Source organism: Trichoderma citrinoviride (genome assembly GCF_003025115.1).
Source record: "Trichoderma citrinoviride strain TUCIM 6016 unplaced genomic scaffold BBK36scaffold_14, whole genome shotgun sequence".
In the NCBI taxonomy this organism is placed as follows: Eukaryota; Fungi; Ascomycota; class Sordariomycetes; order Hypocreales; family Hypocreaceae; genus Trichoderma; species Trichoderma citrinoviride.
Genome location: NW_020194722.1, coordinates 851,689 through 866,590, shown reverse-complemented (window position 1 = coordinate 866,590; position 14,902 = coordinate 851,689). Strand labels below are relative to the sequence as shown.

The window sequence follows — 14,902 nt, the reverse complement described above, 5'->3', positions numbered from 1 at the left end:
CCCCCCCTTTTTTTTTTTATATACTTTATAGCCCTCTCTCCCTCTTTCTCTCCCCCTTTTTACTATCCCTTATTATATTTATAGCAAAAAGTGACTAACTAAACTAGTTATATTAAATAGTTAAGGCAGCAGGAGCTAGTAATGTTATATTAGGCGTTAAGTTAAGGCTTAGGGGAGATTAAATAGATTAGTTATATTAAATAGGCAGATTAGATTATTAAATTAAATTAGATTAAATTAATTATATTAAATAAACTAGTTACTTATATTAAATAAAGAGATAGATTATAAATTAGTTATAGCTATTAAATAGATTAGTTATATTAAATAAGACTAGTGGTATTAAATAAAGCGCTAGCTATTAGTTAGATAAATAAGGCAGGGCTTATTAATAAGGTTAAATAAGTAAAGGTAAAGGGAGATTAAATAGTAAAAGCAGTAGCAGGAGGTTATAATAGACCTAGTTATATTAAATAGTTAGTTAGGCAGTTAGTTAATAGTAAAGGCAGCAGGAGCTAGTAAGGCTATATTATTAGGCATTAGGTTAAGGTTTATAAAAGATTAAATAAATTAGTTATACTTAGTAGATTAAATTAGATTAGTTATATTAAATAAACCAGTTAGTTATATTAAATAAAGACTAGTATAGTAGTATTAGATAAAGCGCTAGCTATTAATTAAAGAGGATAGATAAAGCAAGGCTTAGTAAGGTTAAATAAAGAGGAGAGTAATATAAGGAGATTAAATAAACCTAGTAGTATTAAATAGACTTATTAAATAAAGCTAGTAGCTATATTAAATAGCCTTAGTAGTATTAAATAGACTTAGTAGTATTAAACAGCCCTAATAGTATTAAACAGCCTTAGTAGTATTAAATAAACCTAGTAGTATTAAATAGACCTAGTAGTATTAAATAGACCTAGTAGTATTAAATAAACCTAATAGTATTAAACAGACCTAGAAGCATTACCCTGTATTATAGATTAGTTATATTTAGTTAAGGCAGATAGGGCAGGGCCTAGTAAGATTAAATAAGGGTAAGGTAAAAGAAGACTAAAAAGGCATAGCTATATTAAATAAATTATAAGTAGGTATAGTTATATTACTATATACCTTAGCTACCTTATTATAGCTAATATATATATTAGCTACCTTATTATAGCTATATTAAAAATATACTAAAGTAGCTATTTATTAACTAAATATAATATAATAAAAGGCCTAGGCTTAGGCTAAGGGCAGAGAGAGAGGAGAGAAGGGTTAAATAAAATAGAGATTTATAAAAAGGAGTGGTATATAAATAGGTAAATAGCATAGCTACTTATTATATAATAATATAAAAGGTAAGGGAATAAATAAAAAAGGGAAAGATAAAATAAAGAGGGAGAATAAAAATAAATTAAAAAGAGAGCTAGCTATAGTTATATAATATAAAAAGTAATACTATATATAATAATAATAATAATAATAATAATATATATATATATAATATATATATATATATAAAAAAAGGTAAAGGGATAGGTAAAAAAGGGTAAAAAATAAAATAAAAAGAGAGAATAAAGAGAGACTACTTTATAACCTACTTATACTTTATTTTATATATAGCTTTTCCTTTTATACTACTTACTATACTATCTATCTCTCTCTCTTTTTTTTCTTTCTTTCTTTCCTCTACCCTACCTAGCCTTATATAGCTTTATCTATCCCTCTCTTTCTTATACCCTAGCCTTATATAGCTTTCCCTCCTTTCTTTAATACTTTCCTATCCTTCTTAATACTTACTTACTAACTAACTAACTTACTTACTTACTTACTTACTTACTTACTTACTTACTTACTTACTTACTTACTTACTTACTTACTTACTTATACTACTATATTACTTACTTACTTATACTACTATACTATACTTACTATAACTAACTATACTTACTACTCTTACTATAACTACTATACTTACTACCCTTCCTTATTATACTTACTTACTTACTTATTATACTTATATATATTATATACTTATACTATTATACTGCTTACTATATTATTATACTATAGCCTTACGCCCCCCCTTAACCCTCTCTCCCTTTTACTGCTTTTTTTATACACCTAATAGGCAGGCATAGGCTTACTTACCTGCCCTTGCCTTTAGCCTTTATCCTTTTACTTTTACTAACTTTACTATTTACCTTAAAGGCTAGCCTTTTATATAGTAGCAGCAGCACTAGCTGCCCTTTCTTTATAGCTACCTGCTTAGCGCTTTATAGTAAAGCTAAGTAAAAAAAGAAAAAAAGGGAAAGAAAGAAAAAGGAGGGAGAGGGAATTATAGTATAGTAAGCATATAGCTCTCCTATAGTTTAAAAAGGTAGGCTTAGGCTACTGCTATAGTAATAGTAGTAGTAGTAGTAGTAGTTAGTATATTAGTATATAGGGTAGGTAGTAAGTGGTTATACTTTTATATAGATAAAGTAAAGTATATAAAGTGTATATAGTATATAAGGCTAGCCTTATAGTAAAGGGGGTTTCTAGTTTTAGGGTTTTACTGCAGGGCTAGTTATTTATTAAGCCCTAGGCTATTAAGTGCTGCTATTATAGCCTAGTAGGGTTATATAAAGCTTTACACTATATAGCCGCTGCGCACAGGCTATAATTTTATCAAGTTATAGCATAACTTAATGCAGATTAACAGGTAGTGTTTAAAGGTATATGCTCTAACTATTAATAAACTACTGTTTTTTATACTTTAGTTTTTATATTCTTATATAAGAATTATAATTTAGTAAGTAGGTTATAAGTATAAAAAGGCTTAGGCTAATATATAATTTTATTCTTAACTGCTTAAGAGAGAAAGTAGCTTATAAAATATAAGGTCTCTTTAAGGTCCTTAATACCTTAAGACTATTTTATAAAATATATTATTATAGTAAAAGGTAATTAACTTTAAGAAATTTAAATTTAATATTTTTTATTAAAGTAATTTAAATTATAAAAAGTAATTTAATATTACTTATAATATTTTTATTCTTATATATATATATATATACATTTAAAATACTTAGTTTAATATTAATATTTATATAAATTATAAACTTATATAATAACTTAATATATATATATAATTTTTTTCTTTTTTTATTATTTTTTCTTTTTTCTTTTTCTTTTTTATTAATTTTACTCTTTCTTCCTTTACCTCTTCTCCTTTTTCCTTTCTTTATCTTTACTTACTTTTACTACTAAAGTATATTCTTTACTATATAAAAACTCTAAAATGCAGAAGCATATCCCTCCGCCTGGGGCAAAAAGTATTTACGAGATACTTACCGAGGCTCGCACTTACCTTACTCGCGTCTCCCCTGCGCAGCTCCTAGCAGAGCTTCAGGTCTCATCAGCTCACAGCCCAACGCATATTATAGACATACGGCCCGCAGCACAGCGCAAAAGAGAAGGCGCTTTCACATTCCCCAGCGGCCCTCTGTTCGACGCATCTGCGACAAAACACACAATTAGCATCATTGAGCGGAATGTCCTCGAGTGGCGCTTGGATCCCCAGAGCGATGCTCGTATCAAGGAGATTGTGGATGAGTTTGGCTATGACACGCGCATCATTGTCTCGTGTTCAGAAGGGTACACAAGCTCCTTAGCAGCGAGGGAGTTGCAGAAGCTAGGACTGTCGCGAGCGACAGATTTGGCTGGCGGGTATTGTGCGTGGCAAAAGTATTTAGAGGCTAAAGCAACTGGCGCAACAGCTGGCCGTTGACATGACGCTTGTCAGACTGGTGCAATATTGTCGGGAGATTACGGCTTTCGGAATCTGTCAGTCATGCTGGTGTGTCTTGTGTTCCTGCACCACCTGCTCTAGACAATAACGCGGTAATGGACGCGGTTACTTAGCTGGGTTTGAGAGGGTATGAGAACTGTTTGAAATGTATTGAAATAACGTTCAACTCCAACTCCATTTTATACTGCTTCTTTACATCCACCACCATCGGCGAGAGCTTTCCGTCTTGAGCTCATTGAGCCTGCTCGTGAACGCCATTCGCTGCTGCTCGCTCACATTCTTTCCCATAGCATCGAGGACTTTCTTGTGTTCCTTCTTGAGGTCTTCGAATCCATTGTCCAGTTCTTTATGCCAAGGATAGAGAACAAAAACCTGGAAGCCGAGGGCAGAGGTAGCGACCATGAAATTGGTCAGAGAAATAGCGCGTGTAATCTTCATGTTTGTATCGATGCCGGCCGACTCGTTGTTTCGTTCGAGATGAATGTGGTGAGGAGAAGTGTGGTTCTTCGTTTTGATCTTGCGCAGTTTCTTCCCTCTTGATTTCGTGCGAGGGGCTTCTGGCAGCTGTCGAGATTGGTAGAGTTGGTACAAGTAAGTGAAAAAAACCACGGCGTCAGCAGGTATTAGTAGAGGTAATAGCGTGAGGGTATGAACGAAACGCAAACGTATGAAGCAGAGAACAGACAATAAGTACAGCTAAGTAAGAAAGAAGGAAGCAAAGAAGAAAGATAGCAGAGAGGGAAGAGGAACGAATTAAATGAGAAATTTCCTATTCCCTTTATTTAAAATTTTACTGGGCGCATGTGACTGAGACGGCCTACGGAGTAGACACATGATAAAACTTTCGGAGTATTCCGTGTTACAGCCGCATACTCTTCGCCTCCAGCCTCTGCCCAATTCTCCACACCGGCGTCGTCAATGTGAGAGAGTGTGTATCACATACCATTTCTTGCAATTATGCTGCAAGTCAACGAACAGTCACGCTGTCCGATATCCCAAGCAAACCTATTTGCTGCGTGATGTCTTACCATATTCAGAAAGCCGAGTCTCTCATCCAAGGTACACAGTATGAAGTGTGCGTAACAAGATAAACTGTATAAGCATAGTGGTAATAAGGGGCGTTGCGTCCGAGTCCCAAACTGGATGAGTTCCCAAATTGACACACGTGGCGGAAGAGAAATCAGACCACTTTCATCGGCATCTCCTTAACAGACACCCACTTGTGCTCCACTTTCTCGGGCAGGAGGACCCATTTCTGCCGAAACCGCAGGCTCTTTTCAGCTTTCTAGAATACAGTAGATGAGAGACGAGTAGAAATACCTATAAGCACGAATGTGCTTCACACTTCGTGGTAGGTCCCTATTATTAGGCATGAGACCTTAGGTAAGGAATTACAGAGATTCCACCTCGTTCCTCTTTGACAGATTGAGACTCTTTGGGTTTAATAGGCGATTGTGAGTGCACTTGCTTTAGTCTGGCATAGTGTGTAGTGCTGGCATTATTGAGAAGTGTCCCTAGCATAAGTGAGACCTATGTCTAGAGCTTATAGTTGCCCTCATACATGCAGTTACAGATATATAATACTAACATGACATGTCAAAGGAGCTATGGCACTTCTGCAATTATGGCCTAGTGTCACGGACTATCTGCAGCATCACCTTACATATACTAACAGGTAGATGTAAACACACTGATAAGAATACACACTGATGGGAATATTGCGCCTTTGGAAGTGTCTGCTATATGGGTATTTAACTCCCAGTAATAGCTCTTAGGTTAACATCTTCCCAATAATGCAGTGCTATAATATTAGCAGAAACGGCTGTACACCTTGCCCTTTTATTTGTCTCTGGATTAAAAGGCCTATGTAAGATCTTTCCTATAGTATATCAGGAACAATTTCGGAGTTACTGTTGGACCTCTGCCTCTACTGTTACGAGATTGGAATGTGCTACTTGATGCAAAGCATCTAGGAACGCTGCTCTAAGAGATGATAACAAAGTCACAACCATAGCACAGGTTCAAGGCGTGGTTCATTGTATATATTTCTGTCTGTGACGCTGCGCATGTGTCTGTCCAGTTTGATGTCAGTGTTCATACTTCATGCAAGGTAGCGCCCCAGCATGTTCCGCTAATACGACCTACCCAGGAATTGATGTCATCCCCACTGGCCGGATCCGCGTTTTGATAAAGCCTTTCCAGACGTTATTACAAACTGCAATGCTTCAGTGATATGTTCAATAGCATCCAACTAAACGGAAGTCCATATGCTGTCATTATAGGAGACATATAGGTGTATAGCACAGGAGGAATCTCAAAGAGCTTTGCCCTTCTATTATCACTATGAAGATGAAATTTCGAGCAGATGCACATGATTCAACCATAGCTATGTACCTATAAAACGCTATCACGCTCTTAGCTATCGATTCTTCCACCTCCTGTTATGTTGTGTTCTACTGGCCTAGCTTATTGTTGCGGCGGATTGTTCAGACATACACCTCATCAGAACTCCATGCGAATTAGCGCAAGTTGTTTCCGCTGCTGGTACATGGTTTTATACGACTCTGTCTTTGGCCTGCAAGGTGTGAATTGGGCATCATGGAGACCGCAGACACGGCTGCAAATAACGGCACGTTATTGAAGTACCTTCATTACAAGAATCTACTAGAGACTATGGGCGCTGTAGTACGTACCACATCATTAAGATAAAGGTACAGATTCTTGTGATTCTGACTTTCTGTCACTTATCTTTCTCCCTGCCCTTCTCCCCAAGCTTGACGTGGCGAGGGGACTTGGCAGCCCAAGCAAGTCAAAGGGGATCGTGGTATTGCCGCAATGGACGATGTTACGCAGCAGAAATGGTGGATGGGGGCCAGGGAAAGAATGCAAGGCACGGGCGTAGTATTTCACGACATTGGTGGACCAACACGCCACGCCCGATCTGGTTGTGCTTGTCGATCCCTACATAGACTAGTTATTGTGCCCTTTGGCTCGTCAGCATTACCCTTACCAGTCTAAGAGTATGCTCCGAAAAGCTGTGTGTATCCTTTTCTATTGCCTGACCTTGTCGATAAAAGGGCCTTTTGCATGTCCGACGCGAAGGAAGCGGCGGCGTCGTCCAGGCGGCCATGATTTCCCGATTCAGCACCCAGCGATGTCGCCATGTACGGGGCCTGAAACGTCAAAAGAAAAGACCTTGTACAAAACCGACTCAGCGCCCTCAAGCAGTTCTCGCAGTCGTCTGGCCACATGGGACGGGCCGCAGGATATTGCGCGGAGCAGCCGCATGGCTTAGGTCGACCAGCAACCCTCAAGGCAATTGGCGCCTGAGATCGGCGAGGCCTGCAGGAGTGGACGCGTGACATTGGGCGACACGCTGCTCTCTGAATCATGAAAGTACCGCCGGGTGCCTATTCTGCAGAACCCAGTCTTTTAAGCCGACGAGTTGTGTTTGACATCTCTCCATAACAACCCGCTCGCGTATGATAAGCTCAATAGAATGCGTTGCATCAGTCTCGCTCTACCCTTGCTCTTACAGCTCGGTATCGCCGCTGCCACCTACACTTTGAACGAGGTCAAGTCCCAGATCTCATCCTACTTGGACCAGAATAGCATCCATGGGCAACGGTTTGGTCCTCTATCGGGCTGCCAACTTGCAGTAAGAAATCTATCGCGATGCAGTCTCGTACAAAATGAACTGACCGGTCCCTTAGTGTGGCTTCCTTGACTTCACCTTGCCCAGGCATGTGTCATATCCGCAAAGCCCTGTCTACGAGTTCGAAGAGTCGCGGTACTGGTCGCAGCAGCAAGAACTCACGAGACCTACTTGTCGCTTCTCTCCCACATCGGCAGAAGACGTATCTCTAGCCGTGTTGACCTTTCGCGTCATACGTTGCAAGTTTGCAGTCAAGAGTGGTGGCCATGCTGCTTTCGCAGGTGCCTCGAATATCGACAGTGGCGTGACAATCGATCTCATTCATCTCAACCATCTTGCTCTCTCTGAGGACAAGACTCAGGCGTCAATTGGCGCTGGAAATGTGTGGTATGACGTGTACACATATCTGCAGCCTGAGAACGTTACCGTGATCGGGGGAAGGGTGTCTGCTATTGGCGTCGGGGGTTTGACTCTCGGAGGCGGCATGTCCTTCTTCTCTAGCCAGCACGGATGGGCTTGTGACAACGTGAACGCTTACGAGGTTGTCTTATCACTCTTATTTGATGTTTTGTCTTTGAAAAGGGAGCTGATGCCTCGATGGGACAGATTGTGCTTGCAGACGGGTCAATCCGTGAAGTCAGCTACTCGTCCCAATACTCTGACCTATACTGGGCGCTTCGTGGCGGAGGAAACAACTTCGGCATCGTAACACGATTCGAATTAGCGGCATATCCCCAAGGTGACCTCTGGGCGGGCTCGGAGACTTTCCTGTATACCAACGAGACTGCGGCTGCCATCAACAGCGCGTTTTATTACCTCGGCATCAATGCGCCCTCTGATCCATATGCCCAAGTCATCATCGCATATGCGTATGCTCAGTCACAAGATGTCTACATTATTGCGTCGGACCTCCAATATGCGAAGCCAATTCCGAATCCACACATCTTGCAAAACTTCACGTCAATAGCCGGTGCCATCTCCAGTACACTTCGCATTGTTGATCTGGCGAATCTAACCGTCGAGTTCAACAATACCAATCCGGGCGGCTTCCGGTATGCTCCTGATAGAGATGGATGTGTGCATTCTTGTGGCAAGGACTGACGCGGGTATTACAGGCAAACGTACTGGACTTTTACAGTCCAAAACAGTGCTTGCCTCATGGCGGACCTGGTCGCGATTTATATGGAGGAAGTGGAGTCTGTCAAGGATGCTGTGGGAATCGTTCCCTCAATTGTCTTCCAGCTCATCACCACCGACATGACTCAACATTTCTCTCGAAACGGCGGTAACCCCCTTGGACTTGATGGCCAGGGCCCTTTGAACCGTGTGTATCTGTCCTCCACAGCCACAGAGAATCTATATACTGAACATGGTTACAGTGATCAATATTGACATATCTTGGTCTGACGCTGCTGATGACGAGCGTGTTTTAGCTGTCGCGAAGAACATTGTAGACCGGTCTACCAAAACTGCACGTACTCAGGGACTTGATCATCCGTACCTGTATCAAAATTACGCCTCATACCAACAGGACGTCTTTGCCGGTTATGGAAAAGAAAACCTCGCCAAATTGAGGTCTATAAGTACAAAGTATGACCCCCAGCGAGTTTGGCAGCAGCTGCAGCCAGGATACTTTAAGTTGTAACGATATGGACACAAAGGATGCTATACAAGGTAAAGGGATGGTGCTGTTGCTGCGCACTAGAGGAAACTAGCTGTCTTTCTCGGGCACTGATCACGTATTGCGGTTTGCCTCAGATCATTTAAATAGCGATAACGTAGGCTCTTTCAACAAGAACCTCAATGCTAGGTAATATCTAAAGGAGTAAGTATCCCAGGTCTAATTCGTCGTATTGTTAATGTGCCCCGTGACATGTACGTTTGCTTTTACTCTTCCTTTCTCTTCAAGCCCATAGTTGACTGATTGATGCGGTATACCAACTGCCTGAGCCAAATGCCCGTTCAGGTGAAATTGATCAGTCGTCAAGTTGGGAAATATCGATGCGAGAAACCAAGGACATCCGCTACCAACTGCAGAGGCAGAGACAGCCATTTACGCTCGCTACTAGCTGCTGTTTGTTTCTCTCAAGCCACATTTATCCAATTCTCCGTTCTATACATTACTCCGGTCGTCCCGCTTGACAAGACCATCGAGCTCTATCAAAGGACATCTCTGACTACACAAGGCTCAAACGACAACATCGGAATTGTCAGGCGACATGTTAGCTTACGATCATCCTATCGAAGACGGGAGCTTATACAAGACAATGCATATTAACTTGATTACATGAGAAGCAAGTTTAGGACACTTCCCCATGCTGAAGGACTACCGTCTGACCTTTATATGCATTCATTATGTTAATCCGAGATTTTACCCCTTCCTTTTACAAAGTTTGCCATGGATAATATGACGGGGTATATACAGTTTGACAAGGTCGAGACAGGAAAGTTAGATCTAACTGTACGAGATCCTGTACGAGATCCTGTACGGGTACGATGAGACCTCTACAGCCGCATTCCTTATTGGCTGAACCCATGTTTCGTTTCGAGACGGCGCGCCTTGGCTCGGGCTCGTGAGTGGCAATCTCCAACTTGTGATCGCAGATTAGCGAAAAGCAGTCAGCCTCAATTTGCGACAATAAGGTGGATACAGCTACCACAATAAACAAGACTTTTTTAGGGCAGATAGCCATGTTGAAGTACCTGTACACATGGCAATGAATCACATCGCCCTGGTATGCTGATGCAAGATTTCTCAGAATGCTTATTAGTGCTGCTGTTCTCCCCAAATCAAGGTAGTTTATCGCGTTCTATTTCTTTCCTGTCTTTGCAGGCAGAATCTTATTACATGGTACAGACGTCAATTTGGAATCTTCTTTGCGATTGTGCGCCGCGGAGATGCCAGCCAGTTTTGTCGACGACGAGTCCGGATCGAAGGAATTCCTAATCGAGCACCGGCCGGCTGAGAAAAAGACTACTCGACAATGGAGTTTCCTTTTCGTTTCTTTGGCTATCTTGACAGTCATTGGACTGATTGAGCTGATAGTGCTTGCAATCATCTTTGGTCAACTCAGCCCTCAGAATCACATACAGCCACTATTGAGCGAACTAAATCATTTGGTTCCGACATGTTCGTCCAAGGCACCTCCAAGGAACGAGAGCAGATTGCTAACGACGTACGGAGAGAATACAGTTTCCACTCGCCAAGTGCTCTTTCGAACCGATCCGTCAGCCACAGTCGATCAGCAGGACGAAAGATCAAGGAACAAGACTCGGGAGAACTGGCTTTCATACATGCCGAGTAGGCTCAACCTCAATCAACGATGATAAAAAGAAGCAAGCACACTAACCTGGTTTGGCAATCACTACAGGAGGAAATGGATTCATTGAAGTGAATCATACCGACAAGTACATTCTACCAGAGCCGATCTTGTTTAAAGGCAAACAGGTTTACTCACTTGCTGTTTTCCACCAGCTACATTGTTTAGTAAGTGATCTTGCCTTGTGGTAGTGAATGAGCTACGGATGTCTAACCCTCCGCATATGCAGTACGCGATTATGGATATGTACAATAACTTGACAAGCCCTGCACAGCAGACGCAGACGGGTTCTGCGCAACAAGCGACTCTCAACATCAGTTCAGATTCTCATGGGCACATAAACCACTGCTTCAGATACCTCCGCCAGTCTCTGCTGTGTTGCGGAGATACGGCGTTGGAGGGACAGATTCCGAACAGTAATATAAGCGGCACAGATGGGACAGGAGCAGTTCATATGTGTAAAGATTTCGAGGCTATCAGGTCGTGGGCCGAAGAGAAGAGACTGGATGATAGGAAGCACCCATGAGAGAGATAATACTGAACCCTTCTTGCCTTCCTCCTCTGTTCTCAACTTCCTCTATCATGGTCGCAATACGCTTATGCACAGTCCTATGTCAGGGTCCTCGAACGAACAGCATAATAAGCAATGTGATAGGCGCACTTGATATGGAACTTGCCATGCATCAAACGCTTCGATGAATTTGTAGTGCCCCATGATGTCATTTCATTCAAACTCCCTACCGCAGTTTGTCCACACAAGACCCTTTTGATTGCAAGGGTTATCTAACATCTCCTCCCAATGAGATTATGATGTATCACCTGGTTATAACAACACCTATAAGAATTGTGGTGAAATCATTAGCCCATCTGTCTCTGAACACGCCAGTGGGTAACGCCTTATGATCAGACCAAATGGCCTCAAGCTCGTTATCTCTTGCCACTATCTCTTGAGCTGTAAATCGTCGCCATTATAAGCAATCCCTGTGATATTGTCTGTGGCCATGCAAGACGTCCACCAGTGCCCCACAACGCAGTCGTTGTCATCAGTCGTGTCCGACCCTGTTGATCAATGCCATGGTATCGAGCCTATCACGGATGTGCGAGAATGAGGGAGTACAAGTCGACAGACATACATATGTACTCGTAGTTTCACTGCGAAATGCTCACACCGCCGATTTCCTTGGGACAACAAACATTATGGAGGTGGAGACGCACAAGCCACTGTTTCGTCGCATCGAGCCCGATGACTGCGACTTAGGTAGCCAAGCATGTGGCTCTTGGCGCAGAAGCACTTCTGTGGCTCACCGCCCTGATACCGTGTTATGCACTACACCCAAATTCAGTGTGATCGTCACTCGCGATTTGCAGGACCAACCTTGGATTCGAACAGCTCGCCGACGATTGCATAAGCGGACTCTGAGTCGATAATCTGGGGGGATTCGAAGTCCAAGCTTGCCAGGATCATGCATGAGACATAGGCCCGGGTTATCTCCCCAAATAGTCGTGGATACTCGTACGTAGTCCGTCCGACATACCTACATGTACTCAACGCAGCGGAATGATTAGCGTATCTCATTCCATCTGGATCCACAAGTGAGAAGCCTCTTGGTAAGATCGCAACCAGCACGGAGGCTTCTCCCGCAGCGAAGATGGCTTTCATTCAGCCATGCTGCGCGCTCCTTCTCGAAATAAGATCCCAAGAATGCTGAATACGTTCCATCTCACGAACTGTGGTGAATAACCTCTACCGCTTCGTGATGGGGATGTTTAAATCAGAATGAATGGGCTGGTATGACAATCCACGGCGTCATAATTGCTACGCCCCAAACTCAGGATAGACATCTACGTTTCGAATGAGCGGCATCGTTACAATCGCGTTGGAACAACCGTAATGAAGTTCGAAAATCAGGGACAAAGCCTTGAATCTCGGGCCGGCAAGCTACGGAATACGTCTACGGTTCAGAGGAGATTTTATAGCCCATACCCGGCATGAAGTCGCTCGGGAAAGCTGAACTGTTACAGTTTCAAATCCCTCTTCAAGGAACAGCCGTCTACACATTCTTTAACGTGGCCCGCCTCGTTCACTGCGCTGCGGGAGTCTTATAGGCTGGAGTGCAATCATTACTCTGGGTACACCGGTGCTAAATCCTTCCCCACCGTCTTAACCAAGATCGAAATGAGGTTCTTGAGGGAGACAGGCTGGGATCCGCAAGGACCACGCCTTCAGCAGCAGAAGCTACAGCTTCGAGATGTCTATCTTTTGTATGAACGGCAGTGACGGTGCCGACGTTGTCTTGAATCCTCTGGCTGGGAATGGCCTTTGCCAAAGCTAACTTTGCGTGGCATCTTTATGTCGCTTTATCGAACTTGGAAGCGAGACATCAGCAAGTCGTAACTCTTACCGCCACGTATAAGTAGATAAGCATGGCTCAACTTCATTCTGCATACCACTATATTCATGAGCTTGTCTTACATCTGATAGCCAATAGATATAAGGACATGTAATTCGGCCCATACAGGTGTCCGTAAAAGGCCTAGCAGTATACCAAATACTTTCTTCTATCTCCGAAAGTTCAACGAAGACAAGGTACCGCCATGTCTTGATAAGACAGCCATATCCCTAGCAGACCAAATAAAAGCTCGCTCAGAAGGGCCGGAACAGCTGAGGATTTCCTTTTATAGTCGACGAAATAGCTGCTGCCGGCCGACCGAGAATGGTTTGAACAGAATCCGTGTGTCTATCATACCATCCAGCTGCGATGAGCTTAACCATGACCATAAGATGGTCATACACATGTTTCGGCAGATCTACCATTCCTAATACTTCCTCCACCCAATGGTCAAGCTGAATCGGAACGTATTGAACCGGGCTCCCAGTTGCGGCAGAATATTCCTTGGCAAGTTCAGACATGTCGACTGAACTGGGCCCGGTCAGCTCCACGCTTTTGCCGACATATCGATCTGGTTTAAGCAGAATCTGCACCGCCACCTCTGCAACATCGTTGGCAGCTACCGGAGAGATCCGGCCTTGCCCAAAGGGCATGCGTATTGTCCCCGACTTCTTGATTTCGAGTGCTGGTAGCTGCCAGAAGAGTGCATTTTCTTGGAACACAGTTGGTCGAAGATGCGTCACTGGCAGGCCAGACCAGTTGAGCGCTTGTTCGCTCAGCCATTGCAGCCTATGCTGGTGCGAATCCGTCGTATGAGTAAGGTCCATCTCTGCCACAGTCATTTGAGACAAGTTGACGAGAAGCTCGATGCCGGTCGTAGCTCTTACGGCCGCGGCCATGACCATTGTCGCCTCGAGGTAGTCGGCAGAGACACTCGTGCAGAAAAAGATCTTTCGACATCCCTGGAGAATTGGAAGGACTTGCTCTGGCTTCAAAAGATCAGCTACCACAACCTCCGCACCCAGAGAGCGCAGCTGTTCAGCTCGATCGTCGTCCTGCCGCACTTGTGCCCGAACTGGTAGATTGGCCGCTCGAAGCAATGCCACAACACGCCTGCCGACGCCGCCAACTCGGCCCGCTGCTCCGGTCACCAGGATAGGAGGTTCGAAGCTCGCCATAATAAAAAAAGAAAAAAAGGTAGGTAATATGTGTATATGGCCTTGCCTTGCCAAGTAAATTGAGAAGCCTGTAGACACTGTAGGGAAGTTTAGAAGACTACAGCTCCGAGATGAGCATATATATATATGTATATATATATATATATATTACGCGGCGGCTGGTGATATTATCCATTGCAACTCTATTCATCGTAAGATGCCATCTCGTCTATCACTTGTCGCTTCAAGGTCCTCGTCCATTCGTCATCATACTATTTCTAATGTACCAGCAACGAGCAGGAATGAGTCTGGAATTTAGAACCTCTAACTACCGTCACCTGGTGGTGATTGGTTCTGCCATCGACAAGCCAATTCATGATTACTCAACGTGACTTCTTGTTTACTCATCTTTTCTATACAGTGCGATGTGTATTACCTCGGACGACCGTCTCCACTAAAAGTATAAGCTCATGTACTCGTTTTGGCGCTTCAGACAAAAGGTGCTTGTGATTTCAGGAGTAGTTCACGCCAGCTGGCTTCTCGGGACCTTGTAGCCAGTCACAAAGGTTTAGTTTGTTATTGATACTCCGTCCCTCAACGAG

At 43.0% G+C, this 14,902-nt stretch overlaps 5 protein-coding genes across 5 annotated transcripts; 3 read left to right on the top strand and 2 right to left on the bottom strand.

Moving 5' to 3' along the window:
- Nucleotides 1-3,268: 3,268 nt before the first annotated feature.
- Nucleotides 3,269-3,757, top strand: BBK36DRAFT_1127517 (hypothetical protein; the record flags this gene model as incomplete). Its single annotated transcript, XM_024891515.1, has 1 exon — nt 3,269-3,757. The coding sequence occupies one exon, from the start codon at nt 3,269-3,271 to the stop codon at nt 3,755-3,757; it is 489 nt and encodes a 162-aa protein (XP_024746566.1).
- Nucleotides 3,758-3,970: 213 nt separating this feature from the next.
- On the bottom strand, nt 3,971-4,216 carry BBK36DRAFT_1127359 (hypothetical protein; the record flags this gene model as incomplete). Its single annotated transcript, XM_024891492.1, has 1 exon — nt 3,971-4,216. One exon carries the CDS (start codon nt 4,214-4,216, stop codon nt 3,971-3,973), a length of 246 nt encoding a protein of 81 aa, XP_024746565.1.
- Nucleotides 4,217-7,277: 3,061 nt separating this feature from the next.
- Nucleotides 7,278-9,078, top strand: BBK36DRAFT_1172043 (FAD-binding domain-containing protein; the record flags this gene model as incomplete). The annotated part of the gene is made up of 5 exons (XM_024895668.1): nt 7,278-7,436; nt 7,492-7,974; nt 8,040-8,485; nt 8,549-8,757; nt 8,813-9,078. 5 exons carry the CDS (start codon nt 7,278-7,280, stop codon nt 9,076-9,078), a joined length of 1,563 nt encoding a protein of 520 aa, XP_024746564.1.
- A 1,253-nt stretch (nt 9,079-10,331) lies between these two features.
- Nucleotides 10,332-11,279, top strand: BBK36DRAFT_1127272 (hypothetical protein; the record flags this gene model as incomplete). The annotated part of the gene is made up of 4 exons (XM_024891478.1): nt 10,332-10,563; nt 10,627-10,734; nt 10,805-10,920; nt 10,983-11,279. The coding sequence occupies 4 exons, from the start codon at nt 10,332-10,334 to the stop codon at nt 11,277-11,279; spliced, it is 753 nt and encodes a 250-aa protein (XP_024746563.1).
- A 2,118-nt stretch (nt 11,280-13,397) lies between these two features.
- BBK36DRAFT_7840 (NAD(P)-binding protein) lies at nt 13,398-14,321 on the bottom strand (the record flags this gene model as incomplete). The annotated part of the gene is made up of 1 exon (XM_024898552.1): nt 13,398-14,321. The coding sequence occupies one exon, from the start codon at nt 14,319-14,321 to the stop codon at nt 13,398-13,400; it is 924 nt and encodes a 307-aa protein (XP_024746562.1).
- Nucleotides 14,322-14,902: the final 581 nt, after the last annotated feature.